The 25,391-nt window shown below is 41.1% G+C and overlaps 1 protein-coding gene across 5 annotated transcripts in view; it reads left to right on the top strand.

Annotated features, from left to right (window-relative positions):
• Positions 1–25,391, top strand: part of LOC124776738 (NAD-dependent protein deacylase sirtuin-5, mitochondrial-like) — a 109,627-nt gene that overhangs the window by 58,665 nt on the left and 25,571 nt on the right. For 2 of the 5 annotated variants that reach the window (XM_047251859.1, XM_047251862.1), the window contains exons 2-3: positions 22,390–22,711; positions 25,019–25,233. In XM_047251859.1, the coding sequence (XP_047107815.1) occupies positions 22,390–22,711; positions 25,019–25,233 (537 nt within the window). Of the gene's footprint in view, positions 1–802; positions 1,069–1,134; positions 1,155–16,453; positions 16,545–22,389; positions 22,712–25,018; positions 25,234–25,391 lie in introns of those variants that run through there. The other 3 variants (XM_047251858.1, XM_047251861.1, XM_047251860.1) reach the window with 3 other exon arrangements.

A 25,391-nucleotide genomic window follows, 5' to 3' on the forward strand; every position in this document is an offset into this window, starting at 1 on the left:
AAACTATTAGAGATCTGAAATTATGTATACTGTCGTAAAAAAAACGCTTAACTAAAAAGCAGACTACTCTTGTGACTTAACTTCGAAAATAAAATGCTTTTTTAAAGAAAAACCCAGAATTCATTTCGAAAATTTTTGATAATCAAAGTGTCTTTGTATAACAATTTATGACAACACCATATTTTCAATAGTCTGCTTTATCGATAATAGTGTAAAGAACTTACAGGAAAAAACCCCTCCCTACTTTGTTTGTATTTTGAGTAAAGAGTACCTATGATGTACATAAATAATTTACATGGTTTATTTCACTTGCAACAAAAAAATACAAATAAAAAAGTATGAGAGCCGAAGCTGTGATTCATACATAAAAATGTGCCCGAAAAATGGTAAGCATTATATGGGCCTACAAACCTTATTCTTTGTGTTGCACTGTTTAGAAAACTCATTTTTTTTCAAGGTTTCCCATGGTAATAACGGACCAGTCCCCTTAACCGTATTAAACGCTTTGGTAGCACGTCACTTATAGTAAATAGCGTTTTTCTCAAAATTAGAGAATTGTGTTGCCGTATACGTCGTACCTATATAAAAGTTGTTGGTAACATCGAATCTCACGAAAATCGTGGTATTTTGTGTGTATGTTACCGGCAGTGCATTAATTTGAAAACGTTCTAACAATAAATTTCTACGATTGTACACGTTCAAAATACAAAAAACTACTGCTTTATGTCTGTCAAAAACTAATTACTGCTTTCTGTTGTGGAAAACAGGCTGCAGTTGCGTAGTACGATCTGGTCTTTGTGCATACCGACGAAAGAAATTGTATCGACGCATTGTTGTGCAGTCGCAAGTCATGTGATTTGCGGGATTGAAATGTTTGCTGACGGGCCGTAGGTGTCAACTGTCAGTGTACAGTTAGCCGCAGGTGTTTTTTAGCTGTTACAACGTTGTGAAAATAGATTTATCCTTTGTGACGATTTGGACGGTGAATGTGGAAAACGAAATACTACTTCACTTGTGAAATATATGGGCATAAACTGCTAGTCTGTTTTTCTCTACGTAAAATGCATTGTAAGTACAGTACTGTAATATCGTCTGTGTGTGCTGCTCCAGTTCTAAAAAGGGGAGAAGAGTCAACATTACATCGTAAACTTCATGTACAGTAAAATACTTCCTTTCATAATATACAGAACATTTTTATCTAAGGTTACATAATTCCTGACATCGACTTATAAACTGATGATCGGTACAATTGCGCCCATTTCATGGGACAGGAGGACAACAAAAGTTTCAGTTCTTTTCATTTAACCAACATTCTGTTGTCAGTTGTAGATTTATCTCTCTCTTCACATAAACTTGACTTAGACATTTTCGCAAGTATAACACACACACACACACAAACCTCTTGAATTTTTCGTACTTCATGTATGATATATGTACAAAATATGATCAAAAACTCGTTAAGATCTGTCGTTTATGAAATTAGTTTTTCAGGATTTACGTTGCCGTCTTAGATTATAAAATGTGCGTCAAGTATGGCAAAGTGCATTAAATATGCCGCGAGCGTAAATGTTAAGGTAGGCTACAGGTCAGTCTGTTACCGCAACTTTCTCATGGCATTCGCATTCATTCGCTTCACCAGCACAGAACCAAATTAACACTGTCGAACCTAACCTAGACCTCGTGCTGCACTACAGATCAGTCTGTCACCACAACCAGGACGTCTGGGGAGGCTGTCTGATATCGCATTCTTCTCATTTGGAAATTTCCGTGTTAGTTAAATCAGTGGAATAAATTGTGATTAATTGCCCTCATTTGATATACTGGTATAAGTTATTAATTTTTTGCTTTCCTTTAAAAAATCCAAATGTAGAAGAAAGGAAAGCACTACTAAAGGATTTAACACACTATAGCACCGTGGGCCTAATCCTTCAGTTAGGTAGGTGTGATTTGAATAATTTGGTATGCTGCTCCTCTGTTGAGTCACAAATGAGATAGATAATGAACAGCTATACTGACTGTGTCTGACATAAAAAAAACTGCTGTACAGTAGTATGCAACATTTGTTACATTGTTTTAATATGTTACTGTCCTGGATTGTGCTCTTTGGTCTTGAACTTTTGCTGTACCTGGTAGGTTTAATATTCTGCGTAACTACTGCAACCTACATCCATTTGAACCAGAGCCCTGGGAATCACCTGAAAGCTAACAACATTCTCAGTCTGTTTATGTACCTGCTGATGACTCTGTGTCTCAATTACTAGATGAGTGCAGTAAATGCATTGTGGACTTCTTGCTGCATTAGATTTTGATGTAATCTCAAACTTTCAACTACTTCCTCCATTGTCGTGTGTTATCTGGAGGCTGTGAGATAGTTTATTTACTTGGCCAAATTTTGTCATGAAGATGTCAAGTAAAGGAATTTCCAGTTGCTCTTGGAGAATATTTCCATGTCTGTGATGGAGGAGCATTGTTGGCAATGCTGATGTTGTTAGATAGTGAATAATTCAGCATATCTCTTTGTAGCCTTTCAGCAGCAAGTGCCTGTTTCAATGCACCTCTAAGGAAACAGCAGCTGTCCCAGTTAAATTTTTGTTGCATGTTCTGATCTCATCAGCTCTTTAATGACAGACTCCCAGTAAATAGATGCGTGACATAAGATTTCCACGTGCCATCTTATGAATATAATAATGTCATGTGACGAGGGCCTCCCGTTGAGTAGACCACCTGCCTGGTACAAGCCTTCCGATTTGATGCCACTTCGGCAACTTGCGTCTCGATAGGGATGAAATGATGAAGATTAGGCCAACACAACACCCAGTCCCTGAGCGGAGAAAATCTCCGACCGAGCTGGGAATCAAACCCGGGCCCAAAGGATAGACAGTCTGTCATGCTGACCACTCAGCTACCGGGGGCGGACATCATATGAATATGCAAGTTGCTATTGTAGGTCTACCTTAAGGAGATCAGCAGTGGAATCTCAGAGCCGAAGATTTCTCCGTCAGAGGATGTCATTGGAGATTCGTTAGCAGTAAACAGGTCTAGCTTTATGTCTGCACCTGTTGATGCAGCTGCACGCTGGCCAGAGATGTTGTTTCCATCTCCATTGCCACCCAGGCATGTTTCTTTGATATGGGCTAGAGCTTGTGGTGGAGGAGGGGCTCAATGGAAGGGGTCATGTCTGAGGTACATTGATTCTTGAGCAGAGAGAGGTTGTATCTGTATAGCTCACAGTTGCATCACAAGAGACACTGCACACTGTTGTTACATTCACCTCAAGGATATCTATGTACTATAATGTTTAGTTATCAGCTGGTGTTGTCAGGGAGGTGGTGGTCTGAAATGCTGCAGAGACTGCCTACGATGATGATGCAAGCAGTGAGGTGTTCTTATAGCTGTGTCTTTCACTTTTTCTTGTGTGATGTAAGATGTGCATTTGGTTCAAGTCACAAAACATTTGCTGTCTCCATTCACCTAAAATTGTGTCTGGCAACCAGTCAGATGCAAGCCCAAATCTGCATGCACACACTTCAGCCCCTTAGACGGTAAAGAGTCTGCACTTGTGATGCCACTCAAGGCAATGGGTGCGGGAGCTCAAACACGAACTTGTGGCAGTGACTGTGCATGATCTTGGCTGGGTTTCATCCTTTCATTGGTGTCCACTTGTATAAGGTCAGGAAACTAATTAGAATAATAGTGAGCGATGGTGGATGAAATATTTGCCCATAGTAGTAGTTTGATAAGGTGTCTCTTACCAGGGGGCCACATTGAGTACAGGAAAACCCTTGCATAGTCTTCATGGATTCTTTCCTAATGCTGCTGTATTGGCAGAGACGAAAAATGTGGCACCAGTGATGACCACTGTTCTGAACTTTGGTAGTCTTTTCAATTTCTGAATTGATGCCAGACCAATAGGCATGCCATCAAGGTAAGTTATTGTTATGTGTTGTACCTCAGTGTACTTGTAGTAATTTGAGGATTAGCATGCAGAGTGCTTGTGGAATTATTGTTCTGCAGCCCAGGGCCAGTAGCAGTTTACTGTGAAGTTTAAAGCACTATCACAATAAATGAAAGGTGTGCAGTGCTGTCAGAATCCACAAGACCATCCCTGTTACACATGTTGGAGCACTGAGTCCATTGAAGCAGTGACACCGACTTCCTTCTCCGTAACCAGGACCTTGTATGAAATATGTTTTAAACTCTGCTGTAGTTGAAAACATGTTTCCTGAAAGCTGAAATCCTCATCCAAGTTCATAAGAAAGTGCAGGGGTCATCAGCATTTGAATTCCATGCCATGAGGCAGTAATTTATTAAGCACTGAATGTTGATTAAGTACTGTGCTTATCTTGTAGCCATTGACATGAACCTCATTAAAACATAATTAGGCGCAGTTGAAATTTGCAGTGTGTTGTAGCAGCAATGCTTCCCGCACATTGGATGTTGTCAGGACCACCACCATTGAAGGCTTAAGCAGTAGGCTGAGTAATATCCAAACAGCTTACAGTGCAGGGATGGAGCATCACAGTGTTGAATGTCACCCAGTAGCGGATTTTGATTTCACAGATGTACATGTTCAAAGTGACCACCTTTTTATTGATTATTATTTTGTTTTTATTTCACAGTAAAACTTCTATTTGTTTGTTTCACAATGCTTATTCTTTCATTTCCTTCTCTCCTTTGGGGATTAGCATACAGAGTGCTTGTGGAATTATTATTCTAAAGTCCAATGAATCCAGGGCCAGTAGCAGTTTACTGTGAAGTTTGAAGCAATAACACAATGAATGGAAGGTGCACAGTGCTGTCAAAATTCACAAGACCATCTCTGTTACACATGTTGGAGGATCTGGTTGAGGATTGAGTCCAATGCAGCGGTAGCACCGACTTCCTTGTCCTTAACCAGGACCTCGTATGAAATATTTTTAATCAGAGATATGCAGGTGGTGCAAAACATTTTTTGAGCAGTTTAGTTTACCTTTTCTTTGATATGTCATTGAGTTGGCATTACCATATCTTTGATTATGCTGTGGACTTATTATTACACTGTAGGCAGAGCAGATGTGCACTTTTTAGGATTACACATAATGTCTTTCTTTATTCAGTTTTACAGAGTTGATTCTGTTACAATAATGTTGTTAGGTAGTGCACACATAGAGGGATCTTTTCTATTAATTGTTCCAAATATTACCGAGCAATTGCAAGACCCTGGCAGCTCCAAATGACAGGCAGTTACACTTATACAGTCCAGAAAGTATGTGATGTGCTTTCACTCACGACAGGCGCAATTTCAGAGAGCAGACATCCATACAGTTCACAGGCCTGCTTATAGAGGCCACCTGGGTTGGCCCTTGGCACACGCTGGTGAGCCGCCAAAGAAACAACATTACTTAAGTGATCGCAAATTAGTGCTTAGCCTATTCTTTATGCCTTATTACTGTTGCCCAGTCAATTTGTTCAAGGTTACGCACAACCTGTATCTTATGTATCACTCTGTAAAGTAATATGTTCCATACATCGTATTTATTCTTGCTATAACAAACTTGGTGACAAATGAGGGTTATATTTTCTCCAAATGTTAGTGTTGGTGCTAAGTCATTCGACAAACATCTTGATAGAAGAAATACTCCAACGTCTCATTGCCCAGCAGCAAGCTTTCACAGCACATCATCAGGCTTTGACTACCGCCATCGATCAAGTCGTGTCTGCATGTTTGCGGAGGTTACTCTCCTGTTGCAAACTCGTGTAGGGCTTTCTTTCTTTCCTGGCCTTCGATGCACATATATCAGTTGTTGTGCCAACTTGCACCTTTGCAAAAACTGGTCATCTTATCATTTGATGAAATGTGCAAGTTTCTCTCAACCTATTACTGTGACAGAATGCATGTTGTTGTGACATGTAGAATTTTACTGTTGTCAAGAAATGTCCAAACCAATCTTGCAAAACCTGGGCTGCAAAATTACACAGTTGAGCCTTTGTTGTAAATTTGTAACTTGTACCTGTCATGAACCTATCGCTGATCACATAGTGCGTGATGTTGTTAATAGTCTGACCCCAGATAGGGAAGTCTGCGACAAGGAACAGTGTGAGAATCTGACGCTTACGGCTGTGCTCAATATAGCACAGTCTTTTGAAGTGTCACTGCCACTGGCAATCATATTGCTGTATGGAGGGGAGGTATCGGAAGTTGCTCAGTCAATTGCGTTAGGCACGCTGCAAGTGTTCAGGATGACGGGGAAGGCGTTGCAGCAATACAACCTTCAACTCAGCGTCACATGGGCAGCATTGGTTATGGCCACGGCGGCAACAAACCGCATAACAACAGTGGTCACATACCCTTTTCTGTCTTCCTCGTACTGTATCATCCAACATGAGCATGCTGTGTGCCCTAAGTGTTGGGCAATTTGCAACAAATGCTGAAAGAACGGTCACATTGCATCAGTGTGTTACTCCTCTTCAGGCGTGGCAGACACAGTAGTACCGATGGACATAAACTGTATCTCTACAATGGCTGTCTTCCCATATAAATTGTTTATTGACTTGCGTGTGTTTAATAAACCACTAAAAATGCAAGTTGATACAGGAGCTGCAGTGACTTTATTAAATGCAGAGGCATATGTGGACTTGAGCTCACCTCCCCTCACACAGGTTTCACGGAAGTTGGTTAGCTACAGTAAACAGCAGATTACGATTCTAGGTCAGTTCTCCCCTCCTGTCTCTTACAAATTTGCTGTTCATTCCCTCATATTCCTCATCATGGATCATCCCCATACCATAGATCTGTCTTGGTTAGATGTGTTAAATGCTTTGTGTTTTGCCATTGCTGAGAGGTAAATTTAGTGTCCAGGTGAAGTTTCTGATCAGCAACTGGAGATCCTCTGCTCTGAGTTTTCATCTCTGATTTCCCCTGGGCTATGTTGTGCTGCTGGTTTTCAGGTCCACATTACGTGAAGGAATCCGCCCACCATCGGTTTACTTTGGATGCAACAGGTGCCTCTCACATTGCACGACTCTGCCAAGGCCGAATTAGACTCCGCTCAGTGTCATTCAGCTTGTTTCTTCTAGTGAATGGGCTACACCACTGGTCATCGATAAGAAGCCGACGGGTAGGCTTCGCCTCCATGGTGACTTAGTGTCACATTTAATGCACAGTCTGTGATAAATGTGTACCCTTTGCCCCACCCCGATGAGTTGCTCACAAAATTGTCAGGTGGCTACTACTTTACCAAGATTGATTTCCCAGAAGTGTACCTCCATCTCCACTTGGAAGAGGCCATTAGGTGCCTTCTTGTTGTCAATACACCTATCAGTGTATACCAATGTCAATGCTTGCCTTTTGGCACCACAAACACAACTGCAATTTTTCAGCATTTTTTAGATAGCTGACAGCCTCTGTATCCAGCTACATCAATTACCTCAACGATATCATTGTTTCAGGTTCTTCCATCGAAGACCACCATAACAAACAATCTCAGATCATTGTTTTCAGTTTTGCAGTCTGTGGGTTTCAAGTGCAATCTTCGCAAATCCTAGCTCTTTTTTTTTTTTTTCCCCCAGCCATCAGTTGAGTACATAGGTTTTGAGGTTTCTCGCACAGGGGTCACTACGTTGACGCAATTGTGGGTTTGCTGTGGCTGACCTCTGTTATGGAACTGCAGGTGTTTCTAGCTAAAGTTGTGTACTACCATAAATTTTTACCAGATGCATTCACTGTTGCTCAGCGACTGCATGCAATTTTGTGTAAAAATGTGCCTTTTTTCTGGTCCCCGGCTTGTGACGGAGCATTTTCTTTGCTTAAATCTAAGCTTCAATCTACGCTGTGTCTGGCCACTTTTCAGCCATGTCATCATCTCATGTTAACCACGGATACCTCCCAGCACGGTATTTGTGTGGTAGTGGTGCACAAATATTCAGACAGATCTGAACAACCCATTGCTTACGCTTCTAAGACTTTAAGTTCTGCTCAGCAGTGGTATTCTCAGATTGAAAAGGAGGCTTTAGCGATTGTGTTCACCCTCAAGAAAATTTACATCTTCTTGTATGGTTCTAAGTTCCATTTAACCGCAGATCATAAACTATTTATTGGTTGCTCTTTTTAACTCTAAGGCTTCCATGTCAGACAAGGCAGCACCAGTGGTCAGTTCTCTTCCTCTCCCATTATCATTATCAGATCCATTACTGGCCGACAGCACAACACACCAGCACCAATGCCTTATCTCGCCTTCCAATAGGCTCAGACCTGGCATTCGATAAGCATTAGTTGATTTGTTTCTATTTAGATACCATGAAACAGAATGCAATCAATGGTTCTCCCATCACTAGTGCCACAATAGCATTGGCCTTCACTGTGGATCCTGTATTTAGTTGGGTCCTCCCTTTTGTGCAGCACAGTTGGCTAGAAAAACCCCCAGACTGTGCCTCACATCCCTTGTGTAATCACTTCTTCCTCCAGCTCCACCTTTCTGTGTTTGATGGGGTTCTTTTCTTAGCTACGGAGGACACTGCTCCCTGGGTTGTGATTCCCACTTCCTTACGCCATAATGTACTGCAGCTTCTGCATGCCAGTCATTGGGAGACCTCTTGCACCAAAGCTTTGGCCTGCTGGCATGTGTGTTGGCAGCCATATGATGGGGGTGTTACGCAGCTTATTGCCGCTTGCACTCACTGTGTTCAGCAACAGGCAGCCCTGCGGGCATCTTTGCCCCCCTGCCCCTGGCCAATGCTGCAGCGGCTGTGGAAGCATCTACTTTTTGATTTTGTTGGGCCCTTCATAAATCAGTTTTGGCTCATTTTAGTGGATGTCTCTTCCATTTTTCCCTTCATGGTGTGCTGTCAGTCCACATCAGCAGTGGCCACTGTTTTGGCCCTGCCTAAGATTTTTGCAATTTTGCGTCTTCCGTGATTACCATTAATGACCCCAGTTTGTTTCTCAAGAATTTACATCATTTTGTCAGGCTAATGGTGCTCGCCATCTCACGGCTTCCCTCTTTCATCCTCAAACTAATGGTGAAGTCAGATGCATGGTTTGGATGTTTAAAACTCAGATGCAGAAGTTCGTATCTAGCAGGTCCACTGAAGCTGCTTTAGACCGTATTTGACTTTGTACCATTTCACTCTGGTGGGGTACAAGAGCCCAATGGAGCTGCTGCATGGGCACCAACCACGCACACTCGTTCACTTGCCAACAGCGGTTCAGCAATTGTTATGACCATGCACACCTGTTTGGGCTCATAGTTTCGGCTGCCGGCTGAACTCTGTTCCTGCCACCATCAGACATTACCGGGGCTGGTGCCTGTGCGTCGTCCACACTCCTGTTGGGTGGACATCCCATCACTTCGACCAGCTGTGGCTGCGCTGTCCCTGGTCCTGCCCTATGGCCTCTTACAAGTGGGGAGATGGCATGCCAACCTGCACGCTCATCACTTACACCCCTACTCGCTGGTGCTTGTTTGCCACATGCTGCAGCAGCCACCATCATTGGCTGATGAGATGGGTGTCACTACCGTCATTGGTGTTTTCCATGATTCATAATCTCAGTGCCTTGTGAGATCAGTGTTTTTACAATACCAGTGCTTTTTCGGTACCAATGTTTCTTTGTTACCAGTGCTTTCTCAGTACCATGCATTTTTCTGTGTCTAGTGTTTTTTATGCATGTATTTAGGTATGTGGTTTTCCCATTCCCTAGGAGGGAGGGTGATTTCAGAGAGTGTGCATCCATGCAGTTTGCAGGCCAACTTACAGAGGCCACCTGGTTCAGTCCCTGACATGCTCTACTGAGACACCAAAGAAACAGCATTATTTAAGTGAACACAAACGAGTGCTCAGCCTACTCTTTACGTTGTATTACTGTAGTCCAGTCAATTTGTTCAGTGCTACACACATCCTGTAGCTTAAGTGTTGCTCTATGAAGCACTATGTTCCGTACATCATCTTTGTTCCTGCTATAACAGCATGTTTTTGATTCATTGAGATGAAGTTGCAGATATGCATCAGATAAGTTGATTTTGGAAAAGTATTGTCCACCTGATGTAGGAGACATTATTGCTTCAAGCCTTGTAGTGGGATACATGTCAACTTTTGGTTGTGATTTCATTGTAGATTTAATATTGCCTGAAACATTTAATGGCCCATTAGGTTTGTGAATAATGACTAATGAAGTAGCCCAGTGAATAGAAAAATGGATTAAATTACTTGCTTTAGTAAATGATCTAACTCTCTCTTTGTCGCCTAGAAGTGCAGATGGGATTGGCTTACCTCTGGAGAATCTCGGTTGCTTTGATGATTTTTGTGATACATCCTTCAATATTGTAAGAATAATTTTAAACAATATCAAAAGCATTTTCATTGCATAATGCTTCTAAAAATCAGTAAAGGGGATTCTTTTTTCTGAAACAATGTTTACTGAGCCATGCATTTGAAATCCAAACAGTGATAAAGCACACAGCCCAATTTTTTTTAAGCTATAAGATGAGCCATAAGCAAGCAATAATGTTAAAGCACAATAGAAATATTTTTGTAACTAGCTATAAGAAATAATTTTGCACTTTGTAGGTTGGTTTAAAGAAGACTAGTTTCTCCATTAATGATAGCCTCCTGTCTCAGACTAACTGTACCTCTGTGTTTATGACTTGACAGTTGTGCCTAAGCTTCATAATACAATGACTGAGTGGTAAATACTTGCTGTATTTGAAGTGGCAAAAGTAGGCCAATTGGTGCCATCGAATTTCTGACACAATGCAGCAGTGTGACTAGATTTGTCACTTAAAATACAGATCACTCAGTGCTGATGACAGTTACTGTGTTGTAAGTCTTGAAGCAACTTATACAAGATTCATTTCTACTTGCTTTCCACCTTTTAAGATTGCAAGTAAGTACACTTAAGCATCAGTTTGAGATATGACTTTCTTTACAATAATACAGTGGAAAATCCAGGCAGGAATAATAACAACATTCCTTAAAGTAAATATGTAACTGATACTGATATGAACCCCAGTCATCTGTTTTAGCAAGCAGGTAGGGGGAAGGGGGTGCAGTTTGTAGCTTTGTGCTATTCCAATTGTTGCTGTTGCTGTGGTCAGAATTCCTAGACTGTGCCTGTTATTGCAGTTGGATTTGCTGCCACTTTTTGAGGAATCCTTGACCCATCCTCAGTATTAAATTACCATATATATAAAAATAATAATGATAAAAAACCACATGTTGCAGATCATATTCAGTGATTCTTGTTGCCATGATATTGTTGTTCCAAAGTCTGTTTTTTATGTATAAGTTCAACACAGATTCCACTGGAGCAAGTTCTCTTACACCAAATAAGAACACAATTACTGTGTGACCATTGTTGGCTGGTACAGAATCATACAAAAGGAACAGCAAGAGAAGTCCATATTGATAGCCAATAATCAAACTCCAGTGAAGCATTATCAAGCCAGAGAACCATCTAGTCATATACAGAGTACAAAGGTGTTGCTAATGTTTCTTAAAAGACATCATAGTCACCGTTGACTGCATAAAATATTTATTATTACAATTACAATTTCGGCCTTAGGGCCATTTTCAAGTAACACTGCAAAAGTTACCTAAACACAAAGAAATACAAAAGTGAAGCACAGGGTGTATATACATAATCAAGCAAACATTTCATTAAGATAGTAGCATAATTATAAAAATTGGTGAGAAATGTACATAACTTACATTCTGTCAGAATATAAGACTGTCGGACATGAGTACATGTCGTCATCAAAATGCAGCCTTTTGACTGTGAGAGTCCCACGAGATCCAATGAGTACAACACTTATTACATCGTAAAATGCTGTTAAATATGTACTGAACTGTCAATGTTGCCATCGTTCTAATAATCTGTCACACATACAAGCTCAGGTGCATCAGAGAGGAGGAGATCAACATCTAGGAAGGTGCCATGCTGGGTTGAGGAGGATCTGGTGAAGTGCATGGGAGAGGTGTTGAGGTTGTGAAGGAATGAAAATAGGGTGTCTTGGCCTTGAGTCAGATTGTAAAGATATCATCTATGAACCTGAACCAGACAAGGGGTTGGGCTAGAAAGGTTTTCTTTAGATAGCCCATGGTTTGGGAGGGTGCACTGTTATGGAGGTTCTGTTTTCAGAAGGCAGTAAAATGGAAGAAAGTGAGAAGCTCAACATTTTGAAGGCCAAATGAAAAGAATTCCCTGTGAGACAATATTTTTATTGTAAACAGGAGTTCCTCATAGTAGATTGCAGCCTCCCACTGCAATATGTTACTTATTTGAAATTATAGCTTCATTCTGATTTTGGGCGTAAGTAAATGCAGTTAACTGTGTACAAAACAACAATAAATTATCTTAGCATGGGAAAAATAACATACTGTCAACAGATTGTATGTGACTGACAAATTATCTTTTTTTTATTTACTTGTGATAACAATCATAAAAACATTTCAGAAGCAGTTACTGGTTTTGGGTTATCAACGTGAGTATGTTGACCACACAAGGGAAACCTCACATCACCACTTCCAGCACCTGTGTTTAGACAGGGTTAGTTGTTGCAAGAAACTAAAACAATATTTTTGTGTATTGTGATTAATAATAAAATAATAATAATGATGATGATGATGCTGAAACACAACCTGCAGAGATGAAAAAAGTTATGTTTGCACACTCTATCCCTCACAATAGTTGGATCCCACTCTTAATGTAGGGTCACAATGACCTGTAACGCCATCCTTTCCTACCCTCCATAACTAATCTCACTTACCTCTTTGAGGGTGTACATGATGTTTCTAAAATGACTTCATATACACTCCTGGAAATGGAAAAAAGAACACATTGACACCGGTGTGTCAGACCCACCATACTTGCTCCGGACACTGCGAGAGGGCTGTAGAGGGCTGTACAAGCAATGATCACACGCACGGCACAGCGGACACACCAGGAACCGCGGTGTTGGCCGTCGAATGGCGCTAGCTGCGCAGCATTTGTGCACCACCGCCGTCAGTGTCAGCCAGTTTGCCGTGGCATACGGAGCTCCATCGCAGTCTTTAACACTGGTAGCATGCCGCGACAGCGTGGACGTGAACCGTATGTGCAGTTGACGGACTTTGAGCGAGGGCGTATAGTGGGCATGCGGGAGGCCGGGTGGACGTACCGCCGAATTGCTCAACACGTGGGGCGTGAGGTCTCCACAGTACATCGATGTTGTCGCCAGTGGTCGGCGGAAGGTGCACGTGCCCGTCGACCTGGGACCGGACCGCAGCGACGCACGGATGCACGCCAAGACCGTAGGATCCTACGCAGTGCCGTAGGGGACCGCACCGCCACTTCCCAGCAAATTAGGGACACTGTTGCTCCTGGGGTATTGGCGAGGACCATTCGCAACCGTCTCCATGAAGCTGAGCTACGGTCCCGCACACCGTTAGGCCGTCTTCCGCTCACGCCACAACATCGTGCAGCCCGCCTCCAGTGGTGTCGCGACAGGTGTGAATGGAGGGACGAATGGAGACGTGTCGTCTTCAGCGATGAGAGTCGCTTCTGCCTTGGTGCCAATGATGGTCATATGCGTGTTTGGCGCCGTGCAGGTGAGCGCCACAATCAGGACTGCATACGACCGAGGCACACAGGGCCAACACCCGGCATCATGGCGTGGGGAGCGATCTCCTACACTGGCCGTACACCACTGGTGATCGTCGAGGGGACACTGAATAGTGCACGGTATATCCAAACCGTCATCGAACCCATCGTTCTACCATTCCTAGACCGGCAAGGGAACTTGGTGTTCCAACAGGACAATTCACGTCCGCATGTATCCCGTGCCACCCAACGTGCTCTAGAAGGTGTAAGTCAACTACCCTGGCCAGCAAGATCTCCGGATCTGTCCCCCATTGAGCATGTTTGGGACTGGATGAAGCGTCGTCTCACGCGGTCTGCACGTCCAGCACGAACGCTGGTCCAACTGAGGTGCCAGGTGGAAATGGCATGGCAAGCCGTTCCACAGGACTACATCCAGCATCTCTACGATCGTCTCCATGGGAGAATAGCAGCCTGCATTGCTGCGAAAGGTGGATATACACTGTACTAGTGCCGACATTGTGCATGCTCTGTTGCCTGTGTCTATGTGCCTGTGGTTCTGTCAGTGTGATCATGTGATGTATCTGACCCCAGGAATGTGTCAATAAAGTTTCCCCTTCCTGGGACAATGAATTCACGGTGTTCTTATTTCAATTTCCAGGAGTGTAGATTTTTTCATATGATTTATGAAAATGGTTTTTGTTTCGTTTTTACAAAGTACGTCATGTTTTTTACCTCATAGGTAAACATGAGTAAGTCTCGATGGCTGTCGTTAAGTGCCAAACTCCTGGAATTTTAATGTATCAATTATCGCTTGTTTCTCCTCTGTCAGTGTTTGTTAATGTGAAAAATGTATAGTTGCAGTGTGCTTCAGATTCCATCTTAAGGGGGGAAACCACATTAGGAGGCTGTTTGACACTGATTTTTTGGGATGTTTTTGGGTGGGAAGAATTAATTAGAATTTAATCAAATTTTGACATCATTTCATTCATATTTCGAACAGTTTTTGTGACTTTTTTAAAATAATTTCAGCCAAAAATATGAAGTTACGCTGTGATGTTCACTGAAAGTTGTGAGTATACTTCTCCAAATGCATGCAGTGTAGCCATTCCGATTTTCATCTGAAATCAAAAAGGTTTTTATTTTACATTAATAACTTATTTTCTAGGAGTATGAACCTCAATGCAGGTGAAAATAATGAAAACTTTGCAAATGTTGCAACAATTTACTTCAGTTTTCACGATTTTTTTTTTCTCTGATTAGGCAAAGAAAAAATACCCTTAAAATCATGATATCATCTCAGAAGTGGCTTCATATAATTTGTAATTTTATATAGAATCCTACTATCAGTTTTCATAATGATCGGTTCTACACTTTTTGATTTAGACTGCATGCAAATGTGAAAAAAGTCATTTCAAGACAAAGGCGTTTGAAAAAAAAGTTCTCGGAAAGTAGAAATTCAAGGAAGTTAACAATAATGTAAAATGCTTACTGATTAATCTGCGATTCCAGCACCATATAGTAACCCTTCTTCTTCCTCATAGGCTTCGTTTTGTACTTGCAGCAGTGCTTTCTGAGCTTTCTGACCTTCCTTCAATTCCAATGATGTACGTTGATTCTGCCGGCTCACACGCTGGTTATCCATTTGTCTGGCATAATTGTAGCTTTGCGTGCCTACTAAAATTCCTGCCTTGTTCATGACCATCAGAAGGGCTTCATTGAATAAGCCTGCTGCTAAATACAATGCCAATTCAACGACTTTTAGTCCAGAGTGCAAGTATTTAGGAGCTAATCGCCAAGTAGTGGAATTAAAACTTTCATTCACATTTTGTGTGTGGCCACCTAAACATCTCTCCTGTAATTCATCCCTTGATAGCCCTATCTGCGCTTGAGCCTGTACATGATGTGCACTCAGTTCTACGCTCATAAAATCTAAACGAATGCGAATTTCGCTTTGAAATTTTGACGGCATATTCTTGGACAGTTAAGCTAATGATTTATGCAATAGAAAAATCACATTTTTTGAACTTCCTAATGTGGTTGCCCCCCTTAAATTGTAGGTCGCCCCATAACTAGCTGACACGGAGTGTGAGGCCACAAAAGGGCAATGATATTTACAGCATTTGACACTTCACATAATGTCTACCATGGGACCACAATATTGCCTGCTAATGGCAACAGGGGGACTGGAGGTATCTAATGGTGAGCACAGCATGAGGCTATGGAGTGTACTTGAAATGCTTAGCTGCTGAGTAATTCACAAAATTGCTATAGTGGAAAGCAGCTACAAAGGCGGGTGCCTCATGCATTCTGCACAGAGAGAGAGAGGAAAGATACGTTGCGATGCTGCCAGTTTCTTTCTGTCAGTTCACGCTCTGAGACAGCTGATGGCGCACTAGCATAAACATTGTTCCACAGGGAACTTGCCTCGTGATGACTGGGTGTTGTGTGATGTCCTTAGGTTAGTTAGGTTTAAGTAGTTCTAAGTTATAGGGGACTGATGACCATAGATGTTAAGTCCCATAGTGCTCAGAGCCATTTGAACCATTTTGAACAGGGAACTTTACGAACTGCATTCTTAGTAATGAGAGGCTTCACGCGCGCACACACACACACGACTTCCACATAGAATTAATTAATGTTGAACTCAATCACAGCATTCCCAATCATAAAAAATAGTGAGATAAATAATTTCTCTACATTAAGTTTTATAAAGCTGAACGTGACAGACTCTGAAAGTAAAACAGCTGTAAATAAAAACATAAAAAGCCAGGAAAACCACTGCATGTGGTACCAAGGTATATATGCAAAACTTTGTTGTTTTCAGATTTGTAAAAACTTTCTTAAAAACTCTAATTTATATATATGTAAGTAATAACAAATATTTTTCCTATTGTATAACAGAAAGCAAATGAAAGCCCAACGATGATGCTGAAACCTCAATGAAACATCTCTGGGTGATAGCACAAAAAGAAACAATTGTGTTTTGCTCAAGGTGAATCCCTTCCAAAACAACAATTTATTTGTAAAGCAAACACAGATGGAAGAGCTTCAACTTAAAGACACACACTATTTTGTCAGTAATCATGATGTAGCTTCATTCTTTCTTTAAATAGTGTCAATGTTTAATGTTATTTTGAACGATAACAATTTGTTTCATTAATCAAACGAATTTTTGCATTGCTTGCATTAGGCACCCACAGTGATCAAATACATTTAAAGCATTTTCAAGTTTTAATAATTTGTGACCATAAGGATATCAGAAACAGCTCGTTTAATGTATTACTAAAAGCTAATTTTCTTTCATACTGCAACCTGCTACGGTGTTATACACTCGTGCTCATAAATTAAGGATAATGCTGATACATTGTGAAACAATGCTCTGGTGGGCGGTTTGCGGGTTTAAATCACCTCGGAGTATGACCATGCGGTGCGTTTGACGCACGGTGGCGCTGGCAGCAGTCCACATAAGCAGAGATATGTTGGTGCATGTCAGAGTACAGTGCAGCGAGTAAGTGTGTAGACGTTTTCAGATGTGCCAAAGGTGACTGTGTGTTGAAAATGGCTCAAAGAACACATATTGATGACGCTGTAAGGGGTAGAATACTAGGGCGACTGGAGGCTGGTCAAACACAGCAGGTTGTAGCACGGGCCCTCCGTGTACCAAAAGTGTGATCTCAGGATTATGGCAACAATTCCAGCAGACAGGAAACATGTCCAGGCATTACAGTACAGGACGTCCACAGTGTACAACACCACAAGAAGACTGATATCTCACCATCAGTGGCCGCAGACGGCCACGGAGTACTGCAGGTAGCCTTGCTCGGAACCTTACTGGAGCAGTGTCTCCAGACACACCATCTACAGACAACTGAACAGACATTGTTTATTCGCCCGGAGACCTGCAAGGTGCAGTCCGGTGACCCCTGGTCACAAGAGAGCACGGAAAGCCTGGTGTCAAGAACACAGTACATGGTCATTGGAACAATAGGTTTTGGAACAACAGGTTTTGTTCACGGACGAGTCCGGGTGTAGTCTGAACAGTGATTCTCGCCGGGTTTTCATCTGGCATGAATCAGGAACCAGATAGCAACCCCTTAATGTCCTCGAAAGGGACCTGTAAAGGAGGTCTTTGTTTGATGGTGTGGGGGTGGGATTATGATTGGTGCACATACACCCCTGCATGTCTTTGACAGAGGAACTGTAACAGGTCAGGTGTATCGGGAAGTCATCGTGGAGGAGTACCTTGAAACCGAAGATATCTGGCGAATGGAGTGGCCTGCCTGTTCTCCATACCTAAACCCCATCAAGCACGTCTGGGATGCTCTCGGTCAACGTATCACAGCACGTCTTCACACCCCTAGGACACTTCAGGAGCTCTGACAGGCACTGGTGCTATACCCCAGCAGCTGCTCGACCACCTGATCCAGAGTATGCCAACGCATTGTGCGACCTGTGTACATGTGCTTGGTGATCATATCCCATATTGATGTCGAGGTACATGCGCAGGAAACTGTGGCATTTTGTAGCACACGTGTTTCGGGGCGGTTTTCTCAACTTATCACCAATACCGTGGACTTACAGATCTGTGTCGTGTGTGTTCCCTATGTGCCTACGCTATTAGCACCAGTTTTGTGTAGTGCCACGTTGTGTGGCACTACATTCTGCAATTATCTTTAATTTATGAGCATGAGTGTAGTATGTGTTCTTAATTGAACGAAATATGTTTTATGGAGAAAATGGCATTGTTACAAGGTCAAAGGTGAAACATGAGCTAGTAATAATTTTTTGTGCTTCTGCAGACACAGTCACACAAATAGTCATAAGTAGCAGTAATTGATACTTACATACTTCACAGCAAGAAATCAACGCCATTGTCTTTGCTGTCCGATGTAGATGAATCAGACTCAGCAAGATTTACGGCGAATGGTTCCGTAACCGTGTCCCTGCCAATTTCTCTGTTGTAATCTTCATCTTACAGTTTTTCTGCATGTCATACGTAAGCTGCCCATGCAGGTGTTGAGGTGCTGTCATGTATAAGTCTCTCGACAGCTGCAATTTTGAATGTATTGTTCTTTTCTGCAATATATGCTTTAACGTGAACCCATACCAGCTCAATTGTGTTGTAATAGCAATGGTGTGAGGGTTATCTAATGATACGGTGTCCATACTGCTTTGCAATTTCATCTATCTCATAAACTCTGTATGCAGGCTTGTGTTGATTGACAAGAACCAGCAATTCTGCTCTGGTATGCGACGAGTTGTGAGGTGTTTCGTTAGATGACAGTCATGCAAAATGTCTGCCTTTTTGGAGTTCATATTTGGAGCTTTGTTCACTTGGACTGAGTGGATGCTCACATTGTCCATGGCTATAACTGAAGACACAGGAATATGTGGCTATAATTGTTGTGTAAACCACCTTTTGAAGATGCCGTACGTCGTTTCAGAGTGGTAATCTTCAGAATTCTTAGCCTTTGATGCCTTAAGAATCAGCTTACCCTCGGGAATAAAGCCAGTATCTGCTGATACGTCATGAAGCACTATAATTCTGTTACCCTTACCAATAGGAACTTCTAATCCACCATACCCATCACTCATTTTCCAGCACATAGCCCTTGTGTGGTTCTGATTAATGAAAGTTTCATCTAAGTAGTAAATTCGAGATGTGTCAGCTTCTCTGATCTGCTGCATTGTTCTCAAAAACACAGTTCTTGCAGCTACAATATTGCTTCGTTCCATTAATAATTTCCTACCATAGTTTTTTTTCTGATACCTGAACCCCATGTTTTTCAGTATCCTCAACATGGTCTATTTGCTTCCGTTAAAATTTTCCGCTTCTTTAATACGCGAAACTAGTTTCTCTGCTGCTGGATATTCACCTTCAGCATACATACTGGACACTATGTGCTGCAAAACGTTTTTCATGAAATCGTCTAGCTCACCCACTTCTCTTTTGTGGTCGTGTTACTTCCCTGGTGATTTGAAAACAGCTGAGCCACAGGCTTGCATATACGTCTTAGCTTCGCTGGATATTCTCTGAATGGTCCTCAAACCAACACCACATGCTTCAACTTTGTGCTCCTGGCATTTGGCAATGGTACAACCTGCGCTTTGTGCCAGCGTGGATTCAGCAGAAGATTGTCTCTTAAAGTATTGGTACACATGGGACACTATACCTCTTGCCTGTTTGTGTAGCACTCAGAGTGATTGCATACCATCACTCACAATGAACACTATGAAGGCAGTCAGTGCTCAGTACGGAACACTATGACTGAAATAAACAGTTAGAACTTCCGAACACAGCACGGCCCACACAGAAAGAAGACAAGAATGTCACTGGCACGTAATTGGCTGTGAGTCACGTGGTACACTTCCGCATGCTTCTGCGCATCCAACCCTCACCCACTTTCATAGCTGCTCTCCTCTCTAGTGGTGGTAATACAAAGCAGAGCAATAGCAACAATAAACAAAGCAAACATTGCATTATATCTACAACAGTTGTCAAAGTTACCATTTCGTCAGATAGGAACCCAAGGAATTTCGCCGAGTGAGAAAGAAGTGGCAGATTAAGAATTAGCTCTGCAAGATGAGTCAGTGGAACGTATGGTGTCACATATGCTCAACTGTGCAGTTAACACATGAGGAGTACAATGATGATACACGCTTAAAAACTGAAAGTGATAGTGAAACAGGTGTCAAGCCATTTAGTTCACCACCTCTGTTGGACAGGAAACCACAAATCCCATCTTCAGTGAAATGTAGTAAAGGACAATCGTTGTCCAAGGAGCAGGTTCTAAACATAATAAGATATGTGGGAGATCATTTGCAGCATAGTAAAAAAATAATTATGAACAGATTTCGAATAAGTGCACAGCATTATGACCGTGTAGTGCACAAGAAAAACTATGGATATTCAAGGGAGGACAAGGCACACTTGTTACAAAAACTGGTGTTTGCACATTTCAAGGATGCTTGGTACAATTTACAGGATGTGTACGATAGTGACCTACTATGTTATGCAGATGAAACTGCGCGTAACATAGATTACAGTGGTTTCAAGGGAAGCAGTGGATGGTTGCATAACTTCAAACATTGCTACAGAATTGGAAGACACAAGATAACGAAATTTCAAACAAAGAGTCATCTTGACAATGCACAGCATAGAGTAGAATCGGTCTAAAAAGACTATTTTTTTTGGCCAATAGCTGGTCAAAATAACTTGCATTTTCTTGATTCCTGGTCTGTGTATAAAAATAATACTCCTTCAGAGCAAACTATCTCTCCTGAAAAGTGTGTGACATTGCAAGGCATACCACCTGGAACCATTCAGTCTCTGAATGTTTTTTTTTTTCCATGCCCATATAGCGTATTGTCACACTATCTGCAGCTATGCCTTAAAGGATAGCCAGCTGAACGACAAGCTTCATGACAGACTGTTTTGCATTTGTTTGCATCCCTTCATATTCCATCAGTTCTCATCACCCCTTTACACCAAAATATTCTATGTGCATTCTGTAAGAATGGATACCTAGCTGAATGTCCTGTATAGTTTGTAATTCCCAAGGAGTTCACCTTCAATTTGACAGTGTGAACCTTTGAGATTGCCGTGGCATGCCATTTTTCATTCGGTGTTCATGGTGCAAGTTAATGGTTTGTTTTGAACATTTCTTGAATGTTGATGATGTCCATTTTTTGAAGTGTAACACATACATCCCATAGTAAGTTGGACCCTGCACCTCCTGGGCACTCATTTTCTGTCACCCTCCTGATGCACATAGTGAGTCATTAACAGCTAATGATTTTCCTGTTGTAATTGTTAACATAACACTTTCGAATGAGCCTCTCTAAAGACTGAACTTGCAACCTTGCTCTCAAGGGGTTCCTTGTGAGTTAAGTTAAAATCGGAAAAAGGCAACAGCATACCAGCTCAAATGGGACCATGCCTAGTAAGCACTGTAATGGTCAAACCAACCTTCAGATCGGTTACAGCTTTACTTAGCTATGCAGTTTGGATGTGACTTCCATTGATTATGTGGCACACATCCCATCTGAAGTTGATTTCGTGGCAGACTTGCTGCAGAATGTCAGGCGTAGCTACTTTGGCAGCCAGAGACAGTGGTCATGTGTGTGCGAGTTGTGTTTTCATGAATATGTGTGTGTGTGTGTTGTTTAATTCAGAAGAAGGCCTTTTGGCCAAAAGCTTACTTACTAACAGTCTTCTTGTTGTGCATATCTGCAACTCAGTGTCTCTGCTGTATGGTGATTTATAAGTATTGAGAAAGAAAGACAGGAACCCTTTAGAATGAAACATGAATTGGGCAATTGCAACATAGAGGAAGTTGAAGGCATCTTGATTGGAGACTACCAGTACTCTGACCTGGATGAAGATAGGGCTGCATCTGTAATTTAAAAATAATTTTATGTTTGTTCTCGAATGACCTGATTGTTACATTGCTGAGTCAGTGGGAAAAACATTTTGAGTGCTTCAGAAATGTGAGATATACATTGTATTTAATGCACTTTCTTTACTCATTTTATGTGTAGAACTGTATTTGTACAGGTGCACACTGTTATGTCTTTTGTATACAAGTGACACATTATACAAATCCAACCTGTCAAACAGTTCTTTTAAAAGGATTTTATTTACTCTGTCAAAAGCAGAAAACTACTTATGAAGTTCAAATAAGCTTTGCTGAAATTTCTGCGTGAAATGTGATTGTCATATTGTGTATTAAAACACCTTATGATGGAAAGCTCAGTTGTGTGTATGTATCAGTTACAATGAGGTTTTTTTAAGAAATAAATTGATGAACTAACCAAAGCTTTACACTTTTGTGCAGGATGGTTCTACTCAAGCATTCATTTTTCTCTGGAGGGAAAGTTTTAACTTTGAGAGCTACAATGGCTTCACGAAATCGACCAATATCTGACATGGCAGCCTTTAAGGATGTGCTCAGAAAATCAAAAAACTGTGTTGTGTTATCTGGAGCAGGTGTATCTGCAGAATCAGGTATACCAACCTTCAGGGGATCTGGAGGATTCTGGAGAAAGTATCAAGCACAAAACTTAGCCACACCTGAAGCTTTCCAGAGAGATCCTTCTCTTGTGTGGGAGTTTTATCATTATAGAAGAGAACTTGTGATGACAAGAAAACCAAACAAGGTACTGTATGTTCCTTAACCTAGTACTCATGTGGGTGCAGATTTTGTTGCCATACTTACAATAATATAGTAGAAAAGTTAATTTCTTTGCTGTGATACAGCTGTATGAGATTGTGAGCTTATGCCCCTGATCAAAACTTTATTTGACCTTATTTTTGTGTGCGGGTGTGTGTTGGGGGGGGGGGGGGGGGTTGCCTTCATAGACTCTGCAAATTACTGTCCAGCAGTTGTGAGCACATGGGTACTATGCTATGGTGTCAGTAATATTTAAATAAAGCACTGGAATGCTGTAAATAAAATTTACAAACATTAAGTTTTTCTGCATCATTATATCCCAGTACTGACTGTACCTCAGCATTCACTAATTGAGCCATGCTCCAACTTAATGCAAATTATAAAAGTTGCAGAATGTGAAATCAAAATGTAACTAAGTTAAAAGTACAAGCCACGCCATTCAAAGACTTCCTGAGACTGCACTAAAGAAACTGGGCATCACCTGATCACCAATCAATCTCCAAGTTCCACTACACAGAAAACATTCTATCAGCATAGCAGTATGGCTCATCACTGACCAGAATTAAGAGTCCAGACTGTGAAACAAAGTGATGATGTTCCATTGCTTATGGCCCCACATGAGCTAACGACACAGGTCAGTTGGATGCCGTATCTTTTAATCTCCCACATCTGGCTTGTACAAAGAAGCTTCTTTACATTCATTAATACAGTAGTACTAATATGTTTCAATGAAATGTAGGTAAATGCCAGTTTTAGTCACATTGATATAATACACAATACAAATTTATCTTTAAATTTAGGCATCTGTGCAAGTTGAGTATTTTCTAGCATAGTCTTTAAACAAGCTGTCTGGTGGTACCATTCATTTTATAGTCTCTTGTATCATTTTTATTAGTTGTGGATCAATTACAGGCATATAAAATAAAATCGCAGTTTTGCATAATGAAACCATCTTATATTTAATGAAGCCACTGGATCATGATAAGGACATGGTAAGTTTTATTGGTTGTCTTATACTGTATTACTGTGTATGATGTGTCACTGGCATGTGTAAGGTATTTACAATATTGTTGCAACGTGCATAGCCAAACTGTAGAACAAGTTAATATGAGACGTTGTATCTAGCATTGAGGTCTTTAGTTTAAAATATTGCGTGGCTCTGTAGCTTCACACATTTAATGGCTGTACATTTTAATAATTTAGTGGAATTTATTGGCTAGTATTTGATTAACAATGCTGTAGTTTTTATAATTTTTGTGGTACAATTAAGTGGCCTGTATCACTGTACTCGCCTCTCAGAGTACTCTCCTTTTGAGCTGTGCGGATTGGATATCATAGAAATGATTGATGGATATAGGGTACAACTATTGAATGCCAGTTTTGTATGACCGTGAGGCTGTTTGAAGCTCGTACTAACCATCATCGACCTCTTACTGTGGGAAAGACCCATTAGTAACTCACTTCCTCCCCGTCTCCTGATGTTTCATAAATGCCTCTTCTATGCGCAACACCCTGACGCCACTTACCTGCTAAGGCAAATTTGGCCTTTTAGCTGCAGCCTTACCAGCCTCCCACCATGTACCAACATTTCCAAATTTGACACTCGCACCCACTTTTGTAATGTTATCAGGTGTAGCCTACGTTTGAGGGTGGTGGAAATACATGAAGGTTTTATCAGAATGTTCTTTGAAATTGCTGCTTATTTGAAGATTTGCTAAGGAAAGATTAATTTGAAATTTCTTGAATTACTGTGGTATCTTACACAGAAAACTTTTGTTTCTTTGCTGTGAAGTTTTCTTTCTCTTTCTTTTGACTATGCCAGTTCTTCTGTTGTAAATTTAGCACTCACTGTCACAACAGTTACATTGTACAATGGTTCAGCAGAGGACTGTAATCAAAATGTAATATTAGAATTATAGAAATCTGTAGAATGGAACTTTATTGTTACGCCTTTGCCTAGTGTTAAATTATTTAGTGACATTGTCACCATTCCAGTTTACATTCATACTTAGGTGTTATAAACTTCTTTCAGCTCACAAAAAAAAGGCGTGTTGCTCATAAAGATTTCTTGCAAACTTATCAAACTTTTGAGTACTGATTTGATTGACGAGCATGTCAGTAAGGGCATTGAAAATCTACTAAGAATAGTACTAGATTGTTATAAATAGAAGTCTAAAAATTAGCACATTTTATGCTTGGGCCTACAACATAATTTTCTGGAGAGCTATTAATTCCAATGGTTGTAGCTGTTTTCAATTAAAATGGTGTTAAAGTAATGAAACAACTGTTGCAGGCTCATTTTGCCATAGCAGATTGCCAAAAGAGATTCAGAGATCAAGGGAAATCATTTACAATAATTACACAAAATATTGATGGGCTGCATCAACAAGCTGGTGCTGAAGATGTTATAGAGCTGCATGGTTCACTTTTCAAAACAAGGTGCACCAAATGCCATGAAGTGTTAGAGAACAGAGTCAGCCCGATATGTCCATCGCTGGCTGGAAAAGGGTATGTCACCTTGCTTGTTTTGGACATTTACTTTATCTTAGTCCACAATGCATTGATGAGAGTATTATCTATGAAGATTATAGCAGTACATTTCAATGCAGTTGTTGTACTTGTATGTTGTTCATGGATGCTCTCCCTTCCTTTTAAAATTTCCTTGA

Source organism: Schistocerca piceifrons, chromosome 2 (genome assembly GCF_021461385.2).
Source record: "Schistocerca piceifrons isolate TAMUIC-IGC-003096 chromosome 2, iqSchPice1.1, whole genome shotgun sequence".
Classification (NCBI taxonomy): domain Eukaryota; kingdom Metazoa; phylum Arthropoda; class Insecta; order Orthoptera; family Acrididae; genus Schistocerca; species Schistocerca piceifrons.